At 36.9% G+C, this 14,761-nt stretch overlaps 3 protein-coding genes across 3 annotated transcripts; 1 reads left to right on the top strand and 2 right to left on the bottom strand.

Annotated features, from left to right (window-relative positions):
- Positions 1-163: 163 nt before the first annotated feature.
- itprip (inositol 1,4,5-trisphosphate receptor interacting protein) lies at positions 164-4,886 on the top strand. The gene is made up of 2 exons (XM_079635670.1): positions 164-330; positions 1,863-4,886. The coding sequence occupies exon 2, from the start codon at positions 1,877-1,879 to the stop codon at positions 3,494-3,496; it is 1,620 nt and encodes a 539-aa protein (XP_079491796.1). The 5' UTR covers positions 164-330; positions 1,863-1,876; the 3' UTR covers positions 3,497-4,886.
- A 143-nt stretch (positions 4,887-5,029) lies between these two features.
- Positions 5,030-8,082, bottom strand: LOC307010725 (glutathione S-transferase omega-1-like; the record flags this gene model as incomplete). The annotated part of the gene is made up of 7 exons (XM_079635671.1): positions 7,449-8,082; positions 7,182-7,257; positions 6,833-6,941; positions 6,115-6,337; positions 5,737-5,838; positions 5,536-5,642; positions 5,030-5,180 (listed from the first exon to the last, which is right to left on the bottom strand). Exons 2-7 carry the CDS (start codon positions 7,210-7,212, stop codon positions 5,030-5,032), a joined length of 723 nt encoding a protein of 240 aa, XP_079491797.1. The 5' UTR covers positions 7,213-7,257; positions 7,449-8,082.
- A 3,497-nt stretch (positions 8,083-11,579) lies between these two features.
- Positions 11,580-14,756, bottom strand: gsto1 (glutathione S-transferase omega 1). Its single transcript, XM_079635672.1, has 7 exons — positions 14,551-14,756; positions 14,277-14,340; positions 13,488-13,596; positions 13,160-13,382; positions 12,961-13,062; positions 12,714-12,820; positions 11,580-11,759 (listed from the first exon to the last, which is right to left on the bottom strand). Exons 2-7 carry the CDS (start codon positions 14,305-14,307, stop codon positions 11,609-11,611), a joined length of 723 nt encoding a protein of 240 aa, XP_079491798.1. The 5' UTR covers positions 14,308-14,340; positions 14,551-14,756; the 3' UTR covers positions 11,580-11,608.
- Between the last annotated feature and the right edge of the window lie 5 nt (positions 14,757-14,761).

The raw sequence follows: 14,761 nt of genomic DNA, 5'->3' as shown, positions 1-14,761 counted from the left end.
TAATATAATTTAAGTAGGCCTACTATTAAAGTAGGCTAAGTATAAACTTACACGTATAGAAAAAACGTTTCAATGTTTCACCATCTCGGAGATTGGCGTGCGTGCGCGCGCATGTGATGTTGACTCAAGAACAGGGCTGACCCACATGCTTTTTATAGAGGAGCGAAAACGGTCACCGACACTTTGGTCACTTCCTGGATGTGAGAGCAGCTTCATGAGAATCGGGCAGATGAGGAAACTGAAGAATAACGGTACTGCACTAGCGCTTTCTCTTGTGTCGGTTCAGTATTCTTCTGAGGCAATGAACAACGCTGGACGTTAACTATTGGTGTAAGTTATTTTCCTGTTATTGGTTTAAAACAAAGACTCAGCGCGAGTGGTTTCCGTCTGCTGTTTTATAGGTTATTAAAGACACTGTAACTGGTACTGTGATACAAATGGGGGAGGGAAAAGACAACGTCTTGTAAAACATCTTAATATGCTAAAATAAAAATACGCAATTGTGTCGAATTTGGCGATTAAAAAGAGACTTTGTCGAAAGTTCTGCCTTTAAGTAGCCTAGTCACCGCCCTCTACAAGTTTCAGTCGCTTTCTCACTGACAAACTTACCACCGACTTTAATCATTCCAGTAATGTGTTGACAAGTCTTCCTTTCGTTATAGTGTCTAACTATTTCATATCTGTGATCACAAATTTAGTTGTTGTCTAGACTCGGTCCTTTTAGTGATTGTGGGAATATTTTCAGCGCCACACCAACTTCCCAATTAACGTCTTTAATGGAGCTCTGTTATGAGTCAACTAAGTTACCAAGGTTGTCATTATGTAAACTATTCTGAAACATTTTTGTTATTTTGTGCTGCTGTTCAACGTGGGATTTGATGCTGTGTACCACATTGGAAAAAATTCACTAAGTTGAATGCACCAATAAAATGCAAATGAGTCTAAACTGAAAAACAAAAAATAGTAAAAAAAATATATAAATTCAACCTATAGCCTATATACATTTTTTATTAGTTGATTATTCTTTGTGCCCTGTTATCAAAAAATGCGGAAATACTGTCGGCTAAGACTGAAATTTGTGAGTTTGCAATTGTGTGTTTTTAACAAACATATACTTAAAAATATCAGTAATATAAGTAAGCTTGATGAATGCTTTAAACTGTTTTTTTGTTTTTTGGTAAAAATTCAGAAAATGAAACGAGAGTATTTGTTTGCCTTCTCCCCTTTCTGTGGAAAGGATCAAAATAAAATCCCACAATTGATCAATAAAATGAGTGTAGTAAAAGTAGCATATACTTCTATAAATTGAGTATCAGTTCAATAGATTGACAATCTATTTTGTCAAATCTGAATCTCTAATGCTTTTAAGTGGAACCGTGGAATGTGCCAGTGGCTCGAGTTTGTATAAATATGGAATTGTATCTGCCTCATTCCAAGAATCACTCAGACTCCAAGTGCCACACCATAAATAAACCAATTACATAACATCCTCCTCAGTATATATTAGGTTGCTTCCTAAGCTTTAGTCAAGGCAAAATTTTGAAGATGAGAACAGTTTTTTTTTTTTTACCCAAACATCAAGTTAAGCAGATTCTCACCCCTGATATCAATATTTGTATGAAGAAAAATAAATCAATCATAAATCAGTTGTTTCCAGTGGATACTTATATATGGTTATAGTTATCTGGCTGGTTTAATTTATGTAGTTTGACAAGGGTTATCTGACTTCCTTCCCCAGTGCAGGACAGTCCTTTCTATTACAGTCACATTTAGCGCTCTGATGATGACATGTTTTTGCAAAAGTTAGAAGATAGTGTTTCCTTTCAAGAAGCTGACAATAATCCAGAAATATGTTTTCCCAGACGCACAGTAAAGGATGCAAGGTGCTATTACACGGGTTTGCATGGTGGTAGTAGCCGCTATCCTCAACCATCCTCTGCTCTTCCCTAATGAGAACACCACCATCCATGAGCAAGATGAGGATCTTCTGGCCCGGATGAAAGAGCACCAGGAGAAGCTGGAGTCCGAACAGGAGCGCCTGGAGAAGGAGATCTTACAAACAGAAACCGCTCTGATTGGTGATCAGGACAGTTATGGCTGGTACTTTTGGAGTGCCCTCTGCCTTGTCATTTTCTTCACAATTGAGGTTTGCAGGCAGGATATGATCCCTGCTGAAATTCCAGACCCAGTGGAAGACGAAGACGGAGATTCCAGTGCCAGATATCTCAGCGCTAAGTCCGTAGCCTTAGATAAAGACGTCCTAAATAACTTCAGCAAGACCCGCTTCCACCCTTTTATCCACGAGACCGGGAGAGTGCGGGAGTTTATCGAAGGCTTCGCAGATGATTTGCTTGAGGCTTTGAGAAGTGTTTGCGATCGAGAAGCTGACCTGGAAGTCGAGGACTTTGTTGGCATAGGAAGTATGTTTGAGTCCTGGAGGGTGTCTAAACCTCCTATGTGTGACCTTATTGTACCTTTTTCTCCACCCCAGCCATTCAGGTTCCAGTTTCAGCTCTGGTGCGACCCTGCCACTGAAATCCCACTGGACCTGCAAGGATGTGGAAGGATTAAACTCATAAAACCAGGTTGGAATGGCACAGACTGTCTCTGTGGATCAACCAGTCTTGGTGATGATATGCTATGTCTGCTTCACAATAGAAATGAGTGTGAAAAACTTGAGGAACACACTTTGGTGGAACTCCTCTGTGCAAAGAACACCACGTATTTGTCGAAAGATCAGATCATGAGATGGTTTCAGATCTCAGTGACCAAAGCATGGGGCCAGATCTCTCATAAGTATGATTTTGAGCTGGCATTTCGGAACCTGGACTTCCCCGGAGCTCTTAAAATCAGGTTTAGGTCTGGAAAGACTGTCGTTCTCAATGTTACCCCCGCTGTTCAGTTTGAGGAAACAGACGCTTACCTTATCTCTCATTTCCCATCTGACACTAGCAACTCCTCAGACATTCACTGGCAACTCTCACTAACAGTTTATGAAAGAAATCTGCTTAAATACCTAGCAAAAAGACTTCCTACCAACTCGTGTCACATTCATTGTCTTCAGATAGTTTCTTTCTTGCACAAAAAGCAGACGGCTTTGACTGGGAGAAGCGCCTTTTGTAATTACCATATAAAGACGGCGCTCTTGCATCTGCTGTTGAGTAAACGTCTTACGATGTGGCAGCCGCAGAATCTTGATCACAGATTACGAGATCTGCTCAGCTTCCTTCAGCAAAGCTTGGAGGAAAAGAGACTCTATCACGTCATTGTTGGGAACCCTCGGATCCCAATTGAAATTCTGGTTCCCAAAATAATCTGTTCCGCAGAGCCGATAAACCTGTTTAGGCCTCTTGTGTTGCAGAGGCACGTATATGCCAAAATGGAGGAGCATTTTCAGGAGATGGTTATAAATGCATCTGTGCTTGTTCAGGAATATACCCCTCACTTTTCTAACGGTCACATGAGACATGAATTCAGCTCAACAGACCAGGCGTAGACTTACTCGATGCTCTGGCTTTGAGTGCAGGGGATTTCTACAGCCTAATTACATGATGTCATGCACTTTGAATGTAAACAATATATTAAGCACTGACTGTTACTGATGCTATTATGATATTTAGGTGTTTCTTCAACTATGGGCACTTTTTATGTCCCGGAGGACCAAATTTAATTTTAATTGTATAATTATATGTTATATGAAGGTCACATTGTTTTAGCATTCATTTTTGCTACTTTTCAAATGCCTTAATATATAGCTTTTATTATTTGACTCCTAGGCTAGCTCAAACCATGGATACCTAATGTGAAGAAGCTTGTTTCCGCCAAGGAATAAAAAATTGTATACGGTAAAGTATATTGCGACTTTTTCCCCCTCAGAATTGCAAGATATAAACTTGAGTTATAAAGTCAGAATTGCGAGTTCATATCCTGACCTGTTTTTATCAGAATTGTGAGATATGAGCACAATTTAAGTTCAATTCTGAGAAAAAAGTCAGCTTACAATTCTGACTTTGTAACTCGCAATTACGAGTTTGTATCTCGCAATTCGGACTTTATAACTTGCAACTGTGAGTTTATATCTTACAATTCTGAGAAAAAAAGTCAGAATTGCGGGATATTAACTCGCAATTACCTTTAGTATTTTAAAGAAAAATTCAGTGCAGAAACAAGCTTCCATAAAAAATGCTTGCAATAAATTATGACAAAATTCCATTTTCATCAGTTTTCAATTTCCCTTTTCATCCTTTTATTTATAAACCAAATAATGCAAACACAGTTCTGGTATATAAATAATATGAGTTTTTTCTAAAGCACACGGGGCCAAAAGTGCACATAGTTGAAGAAACACCCTCTTTCATCATCGATCTGGCAGCTGATTCAGGATCTTTGAACCATAAATTATTACAAATGATGACATATCATGTTGCCATACATTTTTGAGTTGTGCCAACACTTAAGGGATTGAAATTCCTAAACAAAGTATGAGCAGCAAGCAGCTCTATTGAACAACTACTGTAGAAAAGTGACAGACATGTACATGCCCAAGCAGAAGCTGTTTCACAGGTTTACCTGTACAATGGTCTGAAACCTAAAGAAACCTGTTCCTTTTTTTATCAGTCAATAGGCAGGGTACCAGTTTGACTTAAGACTCTTTGTAGGGGGATTTGTTTTTTCACTGTCACCATTTTAAAATCTTGTTTTTAAAAAACACGGAAATGCTCTTAACTAACTTTCAGGCAGTTTCCCCTTCCAGGAAGCAATGTTTTGCAACTTCACAACATGCACTGTATGGCTCAGTGGCATTTCACTTTCGACCAAAGAGAAAACTGGTCATATATAGAGATTAAAAGTAAAAACAAGGATACATGATTTTATGTTTCAAACATTTGGTTTATTTATATTCATGTATAAATGACAAACTTGTTAATATACCGGTACCCATTTAAAAAAATTGCTGTAAATTGAGTATAGAAATAGAGCAATGATAAAAATTCCACCCACAGATGGACAAATATCTTCCTGTTTTACTCTATAAACCATGATCATAATTAGGGTTTCCATCCATGTAGCTGTCGAAGAACACCTTGTGATCCGCTGTGCTGAACATGGTGGCTTTCACAACTGGATCCTCAAACATGCGTTCAATCCACTTACATAACACAGGAGTGTTGGCCAAACAACTGAAACATGACAAGAGATATGCAGAACTTTTAGTTTCACAAGCAAGTTATTCTTTGTAGAAATATACAAGAGGCAAGAAGTTTTACTTGTGGAAAAAAAGGTTTGTTTTTTTCGTGTGTGCACAAAGTTAACTGATGCGAAGTGCTTTTTAATCCAGTTGGAACCTTGACCCAAAGCCCTACCCTTTACTAATCTCATCATTCATCACTGTTTGTATATCTGTTTGACTTAACCTCCATGACTCAGCACATAATTCCTCCTGCTGTCAGGTACAATGGTTTTATTTTATGTGTGTTTTTATTACACATTCATTATATATTTCATATATGCACTAATAAAAAAACAAAAACTTACTGCTTCACCCTCATCATCTCCGCCCTCTCAAACCATGGCCAGATCAAGTAGTCAATCATTGTGACTGAATCGCCCCCAAAATATTTGGTCTTCTTTTTCGACAGAGTCTGAAAAATATATATATATAAAAGAAAGCAATTAGGCATTAATAAATCATTACGATAAACTGTATTTTAAGAAAGTGTAGGTATTTCATCCCACCTCATTTAATAGGGAGAGTTTTTCTGTAAACTCAACTTCAGATGCTGCGACGTCCTCTCCCTTTTTCTTGCCCATAGAGATCTTATAGAAGTATGGAATCACCTGAAATGAGGATGAATTTCTATTCATGTTTGCAGAAATGTACTTGAATAAAAAATTTATATGGTAATACACAAGTAATGCTTCTCAGGTTATGGTTTTACCTTACAAATAATACAAAGGTAATATCAAGACTTTCATATTTATTTTTAGGAGTACATTTTTATATTTTATGTCCTGATTATAATGAGATTACTGATGGAGGACCATTTTTAAATCATCAGTTTCTACAGGCAGATGTTTTATACAGTAAATGTTTCAAATGACAATATGACCAACCTTTGAATAAAGATCCAGCAGCATTTTCTGTTGTGCCCTCTCAAACGGGTCGGATGGACACAGTTTCTTCTCAGGGTAGACCTCTTCCAGGTACTCACAGGTGATTGGTGACTCGTATACCACCTGACCACTTGAGGTTTCCAATACTGGTACTGTCCCAAATGGATTCTTCCCCAGAAACCAATCTGGCTTATCTTTCAAATTGATGTTGATAATCTCATGCCTATGTAAAAGGAATATAAAATCAATTTTGGATAGTGGCTACATATTTAAAAGAGTGATCTTCCTTGCAACCAATACAGGGAAAGTTAATAAAGAAAAAAAAAAGTATGCTCTATTTAAAATATCATATGTACACATTAGGCACACCAGAACACTTAAAAGTGCAGTAAGCAATTTCTGAAAAACGCTGTCGAAAGTGGACCGAAAGAGCACCGAACACTTGTTTGTATACTCGTGTACGGCATGTTCATTTTTTGTTCTTCCTTGACGTTCGTCATCATCTCTTTATTTTTCGCTCTTCTGCTATGATAAAGAGACATTCACTCTTGCATTGTGTGTAAGTGCGTTTTAGGGGTTGAGCAATGCAGGGAGGGGTGTGTTTGGCTTGATTTCAAATATCAACAGTGTTCAACAATGGTTCTTAGAAATTGCTTACTGCATCCTTTAAGCCCTCCATCTAAATGATATTGCACATTAGGTCAACCTTAGTACTCACTTAACTCCCTTAGCAGTGAGCACCAGTCTTGTTCTTTGAGCAAAAGGGCAGAATCTCATGCTGTAGAGGCGAATAACACCATTCGGCACTGGTCCAGGAGCAGGACTTTCTGTTACACCAATGGAACATATTTATAAGCATGGATTTTCATCAGTAAATTAATGTGGAACACAAGTGTGGAACCCATGTTCTTATTTTTAATGGAAAATTAGGCTATATTGTATTAATTTATATCATATATTTGATATTATTTATCACTTTCATCTGAAAGACATTCTTAACCATGGTTATCTAACAGGATCTGATGGCGAGTTTTCTGCAGAAGTCTAATTTCTTTGCTTTCTCTTACCTTTTCCTTGGCATTTTGGAGTTGGAGCCATTATGGTGATCAGAAAGGTAGAAATAAACAATCGATGGTGAGGTGGCTAAAAGAAGAAGAATAAACATTAGCGTAGATTGCGAGCGTGTAGATTCGTGTGGATAAGAATCGAAAAGCTTTTGTCTATGTGTTGCATAACGCGCTGGAGGGAAGAAAATGAAAATACTTTCGAGGCTATAATAGATGCTTAACATGTTTTACTAAAATCTAGCAAATATTATTTCAACGTTTGCTTACCTGTCGATCCGTATGACCTGTCAGTAACTGAAGTAAGCGTTAGCTGTCTTCTTGAAAGTTGATTTTATATGGAAGAATAGGTGTGGCTGAAGACCAATGACTCCTCCTCTTACATAGGCTATACTCGACATGTTTGGAGAAAAGCTCTTCTGCCAAACTTTTCACTAGGCTATATAGCCTACGTTTAATAAAATATTCTTAAAAGTATATTTCTCTGTTTGAAGAAGACCCCATATTAATCTTACAGCTAACGTAGCCTATAAAACGACAAAAAATAAAATAAACTACGTAAAGTCTGCACTTCAGACTCCGCTTCACAGGTGCTTATTTAGAGTTATCTCTAATTTTGCTGTGTCATTTTACCTGCAGTCAGCATTACTCAGCAATAGCGTACCGCACGATATACGTCACCTTTTCTCATTAATATTCATGAAGCTAGCGACGGTTGCTATGGGGGTCAAACTCGCGCGTGTCACTCATGCTAGACGCATGTAAACAGTTTACGGACGAGATGTCTACTGAGCTAAACCTGCTAACTCTGTCCGAAAATGATGTCCCCGGTGCCAAATTCACTGGTATAGAAGTAGAAGAACATACAAATATTCAATTGAAGAGATGGCTTGAGTGTAGAGGGCTGAAAAAGACGGGAAAAAGAGCCGACCTGATCCAGAGGTAGATTGTTATCGACAGAATTTCTCCCCAAAAAAACATCGCCTTACGCCACTGACAGTGACATTTTGCAGTTTCAACAAGCTATATTTTACCAACCTATGTCCTGTCTGTCATATATACTATGTCCTCTGGTTGTCTTACGTCTGACAGTTGTTGGGGGTAATTTATATTATTATTGGTAACACTTTACAATACGGACCGTGCACTAATCTGCATTAATTCATGCTTAACTAATGCACAGATAATCATGTGTTAATGTATGACTCATGAGGAACTAAACCATTAATTAATGATTACTGCATCAGCAACTAATAAAGATTCTAAATGATTAAGATTAAGTAGTAATTAATTAAAGCAGGCAACTGGAAGTTGAAGTACATGACTTTGACCAACTGTGGTAATTAACACATTCATTTAAACTTTTAGTTAATAAAATAAGTTCTTAAGGAATTAATACATTATCACACATTTAATTAATAACAATTCATATATTACTTAATCTATTAATCATTTAGAATCTTTATTAGTTGCTGATGCAGTAATCATTAATTAATGGTTTAGTTCCTCATGAGTCATACAACATATGAAGGTGAATGGTTTCACGTTGCTGGCATTGAACTGGTCTTTTGGACGTCCGCACAATTTTACCCATCGTTCACATTTATCCCTCTGGGTTTTTGGCTTCGGGAAACGAATAAAGAATACATCCTTCATATGTGGACGGTCATAGTGTCTGGAGTCGTTTCTGCAAGTTCCATAGCAGCAGTGTTTACTCGGCATGTTCTTATTTGAGGGATAACCGGCAGAAAACAAGCAGTACTAGCATGAATCATAAGCGAGCGCGCTTCTATGTTGACCCCCTTCCGGTTTACGTTGCTGACGTCACGCGGCCTTGCGGTCTAAAAATAGCACTCGTGCGGCACGCTATTAACGTAGCCTACTGGGTGACCATTGAAATATGGCATACTGTAACTTAGTAACAATTACGATCTTCTAGCCGCGCGGAATAATTATTACACTAAAAGAATCTGCTTATTAAAATAACGATTTAAATCAGTTTGTGTTCTTAATACTTTTATAGAGAGACCAGACGTCCCTGTTTGCAGCTGATAGTGCTGTTTTTTGTGTGTCCTGTACCCGGAAACGTGCCCGTTTCACACAGACCATAAACAAAACACTTATGGCGCTTTTCCTAGCAACACCAGAAATGAAGTCCGACCAAAATAGCACAAACATAAAATAACATTTGAGAAATTAATAACATCTGCAAATACTATACAGGCCCACATTATATTCACAGTTTGTAAAAATGAAAATATTAGAAAATGTTAATATATGTTAAATATAGTTTAATCATAGTTTTTGTTAGTTTTTTGTGTTTTGTAAACTATTTTGAAGTGACTTTCACTAATCGCTTTCTGTAATTTACCGACTAAAATTGTATTTTCCTACAGTATTAATATTTAAAATGTGTAGGCTAGGCAATGGTAAAATAAAAATAAACAATTCCAAATCAAAATCCAAAAATGGTGATTTGGGACCATGCATTCAAAAATGTGTTAGGCCCGTTTTTAATTCGTACATAATAACAAGCAATAATTAAATATTTAGTCCACTGAACTAGGAAATGTCCCTGAATTCCATTTCAGAAATTGGGTCACCTTTTTTTTTTTTTAACCGTGCCTAAAAACGCCCATAGCCATATTCATAATATAGTTTCTCAAACCGTATTGCTGACTTAAAAGTGAGATGACAAGTTGACAACTGGTTTCTGGTCCTGTTTTTATTTTTTTATTTTATTTTTTATAAATCTTATCCATATCACAAGTCAAGCTTATTAAATATATTCCTGTTAGGCCACAATCTTTTGTTAACACATAATGCTTACAGTTTATGTTGTTATGTTAGTGTGGGTGTCTTGCAAAGTCATGCAAAGATTTATTTTGCAGGACTACAGCTGCAGAATGAGTCACCTTATTCATTTGTCAGGATATAGACCTTTCTGAAACAAAACTTCTTTTCTTTCTTTTTTTTTGTAAATGGACATTGACATCTCGAAGCTTCTGTTGTGCACAGTCATGCTTATCAATGCAACAAGTATCTATTGTTACCAAGTATCTCTTTTTTTAGTTTTATTGTTCTGATCAGGGTGGAACAATTCAAGCTCACCTGACCTGACCCCTAGTGCATTGCCTACTGCGGAAAAAAACCCTCAAACAATTAGCTTTACACTTGTATCAAATTGCGGGGGTGCTTTTGTGGAATGGTCGAAGCAAATCGATTAAACTAAGTGTAACGTGTTGCAATTTTAAAAAAAAGGAACAAATAATCTATTTGGAAAAGTACAGAAGTGGGGAGTGTAACACTGTTGTAATTTTGTATTCCTATCTTAATGATGTAAATTGGTTTAGTATTTTTCTATTATTTAAAATGGTATGCCTGATTTTTCTTCAAATTTTCTTTGTTTGACTGTGACTTGGTTTTGGTAAACTGGGGATAGGATTTAATAAGCTTCAACCTATCCCTTTTCGTTCATTTGTGTGTTTTTTTCTAATAGTTTGAAATAAAGATTTACAATTCAAGATGTTCAATTAAATTCAATTGGAACCAATGACCTGTGTTAGGACGTTAACAGGAGAGCACTAAAAGTATTATGGCATTACTATACCTTTTTTGTACATGTACATAGCAGTATCACTGTTTTGTCTTTAAAGTAACTTAAAGCTCTATGACCCTACTCATGATAAATGCTTTTGCTCTGGTGTGGTCAGCTGAGGAAGACTAATTTAGGTGGTTATCTGTCCTGCATGTCTGTGTAACCTCAGTGGCATTCTTCCTGCTTCTGGTAAGATTATGGATGTGTGATATGACTCACTGGAGTCAGCGGTCAACACCTAATGATTAGGGCTATTAAGGCAAACATTGCAGGTTAATTCGAGAAAGGGGTGACCCGTGAACTACTAAGATACTGAGTGCCCTGTTACCATTGTAACCCTTGAGCAGGGGGAGAGTAACTGCAGCTGACATGCTGTTAGTCATTGTGGATGATGATGCTTATGAATGAAATCAATGAAAATCTCATTATAGGCCAATAAAGAATGGACATGAGCTCAAATCAGATCAGTTAAAAATTACATAATGTTTACAGTGTAGAGAATATTTAATCTATTTAATAAACTCCAGAAACATGATTTTATTATAATTATTTATTTTTGTTTCATTGCACTGATAACAAATTTATATTGAGGCATGTCATTCCTTCAGCTGGTTATTTTAAAAAAATCTGATTTTAAGATCAAAGTCTTAGATTTACTTTTTTGATATCGACACAAGGACATAAAGAATGATATCCGAGGAATCAAATTCTCTTCAGAGTAATCAGGATCATAGTATAAATGATAGACAGATATTAACAGACTTTTGTAACCAATAGCAGTTAAAACAAACAGGGAATCAAGGTGGGTTTTACCAGAGAACAATGATTTATTCTATAAACCATAATCATAATTGGGGTTTCCCTCCATGTAGGACTTGTAGAACACCTTGTAGGTTTCTGTGCTGAACATTGTGGCTTTTACAGTGGGATCCGCCAACATATGTTCAGTCCACTTCTTCAGCTGAGGAGTGCTGTCCAAACAGCTGGAAAGTATGAGAATAGGGTGTTAATGTGCAAAGCAATAATTTAGATGGGTCTCATTTAATGATTTCTCTAATCCACAAACATGACTGAGATTCTAATCTTCATCTTAAAGGGTTAGTTCACCCCCCAAAAAAAAATCATCGTTAAAATAGTCCATGTGACTACATTGGTTCAACCTTAATTTTATGAAGCAACGAGAATACTTTTTGTGCGGCAAAAAAACGACATATGCAGGAGCTGGCATTCTGACATATGAACTACAAGCAGAGGAAAGCGCATGTGAGGTCACGTATGCGTCGTGGTGCTCTCGTGAACGCGCGTCGGAGACTGATACAGAAGGGAAGAAATGACTGGATAAAGTTGATATTTAGTTTTTTTTGGGGCACAAAAAGTATTCTCGTCGCTTCATAAAATTAAGGTTGAACCACTGTAGTCACATGGACTATTTTAACGAAATTTTTACTACCTTTTTGGGCCTTAAAAGTATTAAATAGCAGTCAATGGAGCCCCGTGTGAGCCATCGGATTTCATAAATACAGGTGAAACTCAAAAAAAATTTGAATATCGTGCCAAAGTTAATTTCAGTAATTCAGCTTAAAGGTGAATTACTGAAATAAAAAGAACTTTTGCACGATATTTAAATTTTTCGAGTTTCACCTGTATCTAAATTTGTGTTTCGAAGATGAACGAAGGTCTTACGGGTTTAGAACGACATGAGGGCGAGTAATTAATGACAGAATTTTCATCTTTGGGTGAACTATCCTTTTAATAATCGTAAACTTGACAAACTGTAATATTCATTTCTTTGTGTGATAACATTGGGGTTTTTTTAAATCTAGGAAATAATCTTTCAACTAAATGGGAACACGTCTGAATTTATGTCATACCATAACATATGATCTCTCTCTATTGCTTTTGCACATAATAAATGCAAGAAGAAGATAAAAACATACTGCTTCAGCTCCATCATCTCCATCCTCTCAAACCATGGCCACATCAGGTAGTCAATCATTGATATTGAATTTCCTCCAAAAAACTTGCTCTTCTTGTTGACAAGGGTCTGACAAAAGCCATTAAATACATAGAGAAAGCACACGTTTATACAGGAGGTGACAACTCAACTGAACAGTATCCCATGACATCTGCTTAACATCAAAAATCATAATCCCACTAAATTGTATTACTGATATTCCAACCAACCTCATTTAATTGGGAGAGTTTCTCCTTAAGTTCTGCTTCAAGTGCAGACACATCGTCTCCTTTTGCCCTGCTTACAGGGATCTTATAGAAGTAGGGAGTCACCTAAAAAGACCATCCATATGTATTAATGAAAACGTGTAATTAATGAAATCTAGCCAGACTACATTTAATATCCCTGTGGAAGTGCATTAGTAAATACTTTTGAGAAATGCTCCAGCAGCATTTTCTGTTGGGCCCTCTCAAACGGGTCGGATGGACACAGTTTCTTCTCAGGGTAGACCTCATCCAGGTACTCACAGGTGATTGGTGACTCGTATAACACCTGACCACTCTGGGTCTCCAGCGTTGGCACTAAACCAAGAGGATTCTTCTCCAGAAACCAATCTGGCTTATCCTTCAAATTGATGTTGATGATGTCGTGTCTACGGTGAAATACAGATTACATTTTTCAAAGGGGCTTTTCTTTTCACTCAAAGCAGAAACAATGTTTATACATTAGGTAAACACTAATGCAAGTCTGTGCTCACTTAATTCCCTTGGCATTGAGCACCAATCTTGTCCTTTGGGCAAAAGGACAGAATCTCATGCTATAGAGCCGAATATGGTCCTTTGGCACAGGGCCAGGAGCAGCACTTCCTGTGGCACAAATTAAACAAAAAAAACATGTTAGACTTGATCTACCTATTGTTGCAATGACATTGATGTATAGTATTGTGAGTCACTTGTAGGCCTACATGTTTCTAATGATCCAAAATGTCTTGACAATAATGTAGGACATAATGCATACATTTTTATGCCCCCAGCATATATCTTACTGGATATATTTTATACTGGGTGAAACACACTCACACACACTTAAAAACATGAAAATTAACTTGAAGTTAACAGTCCTTTCATAGACACACATCCTTAAATGACAACAGTAACATATTTTTTAAAAGTTACAGAGGTCAAATGGTTGAGATTGATAAGTAATCAGCAAACAATCTGCTGATTCCTCGAGCGAATGAAGTAGCAATTGTAAAGAATCCGCAGTCATATAATATGCAGTGGTGATTTCATTCAAGTGCAATGTCATGCTGTCGCAGCATTTAAAGCACCTTGACTGTTTTATCAAGCAAATTCTTGTGTACAATGACATGACTGAAACTCCCCATTTCCTAACATAACAAAGACACGCATGGACATGTTGTGTAGATGTTATATGGTGGATTGTTATCACAAACCCAATTCTGCTCAGTCACGTCAAGGCCTACTACTTGTAATGAGAAAGAAAACAAAACGTCTCCAGTCTCTCATGATGATTGATGTCTTACCTTTTCCAAGACATTTCTGAGATGCTGCCATTATATTAATCAGCGTTACCCGGGAAGAATAGACCTGCAAAGGTTAAAATAAACTGAGAACCATAATTTAATTTAGGTGTATTTGATTAACTAGACTGATGTACTTGATTAATTATTTTAGTAGGAAGTTGGGTAACTTAAGCAAGATCATTGCTTAATTTTATAATGAAATAATTTAATTTTTCACTACAACGAACCTAAAGGACGAAGAAACATAATTACTGAAAGGAGCAGTGATACTTACCTATCCAATTGTATGACTTGTCACAATTTCGGAGATAAATGGGAAGTTGATATATTTATTGGAGAGAGGGCATGTCTCGATCAAATGACTAAACTGCCAACGCCTCCTTGTTTCAAAATAAAAGTCCTCAATAAAAGATACAGCTGTCGAGCACTGTAAGGAAATCATCTCAAATCATTCATCTCTTCTTCTCGACTAAAGAGCATTTAGG

Source organism: Phoxinus phoxinus (assembly GCF_949152265.1).
Source record: "Phoxinus phoxinus genome assembly, chromosome: 14".
In the NCBI taxonomy this organism is placed as follows: domain Eukaryota; kingdom Metazoa; phylum Chordata; class Actinopteri; order Cypriniformes; family Leuciscidae; genus Phoxinus; species Phoxinus phoxinus.
Note: the sequence above shows the minus strand (reverse complement) of the source record. Positions and strands in the feature narration are given on the sequence as shown.

What these genes read in the sequence shown, in the direction of transcription:
- itprip (XM_079635670.1), top strand. Translation starts at nt 1,877, where the DNA reads ATGCAAGGTGCTATTACACGGGTTTGCATGGTGGTAGTAGCCGCTATC.
- gsto1 (XM_079635672.1), bottom strand. Translation starts at nt 14,307, where the DNA reads ATGGCAGCATCTCAGAAATGTCTTGGAAAAG. An exon ending in TGCTGGAGCATTTCTCAAAA is followed by an intron (nt 13,063 to 13,159) that starts GTATTTACTAAT and finishes TGGTCTTTTTAG; the next exon opens with GTGACTCCCTACTTCTATAA. An exon ending in AACTCTCCCAATTAAATGAG is followed by an intron (nt 12,821 to 12,960) that starts GTTGGTTGGAAT and finishes GGCTTTTGTCAG; the next exon opens with ACCCTTGTCAACAAGAAGAG.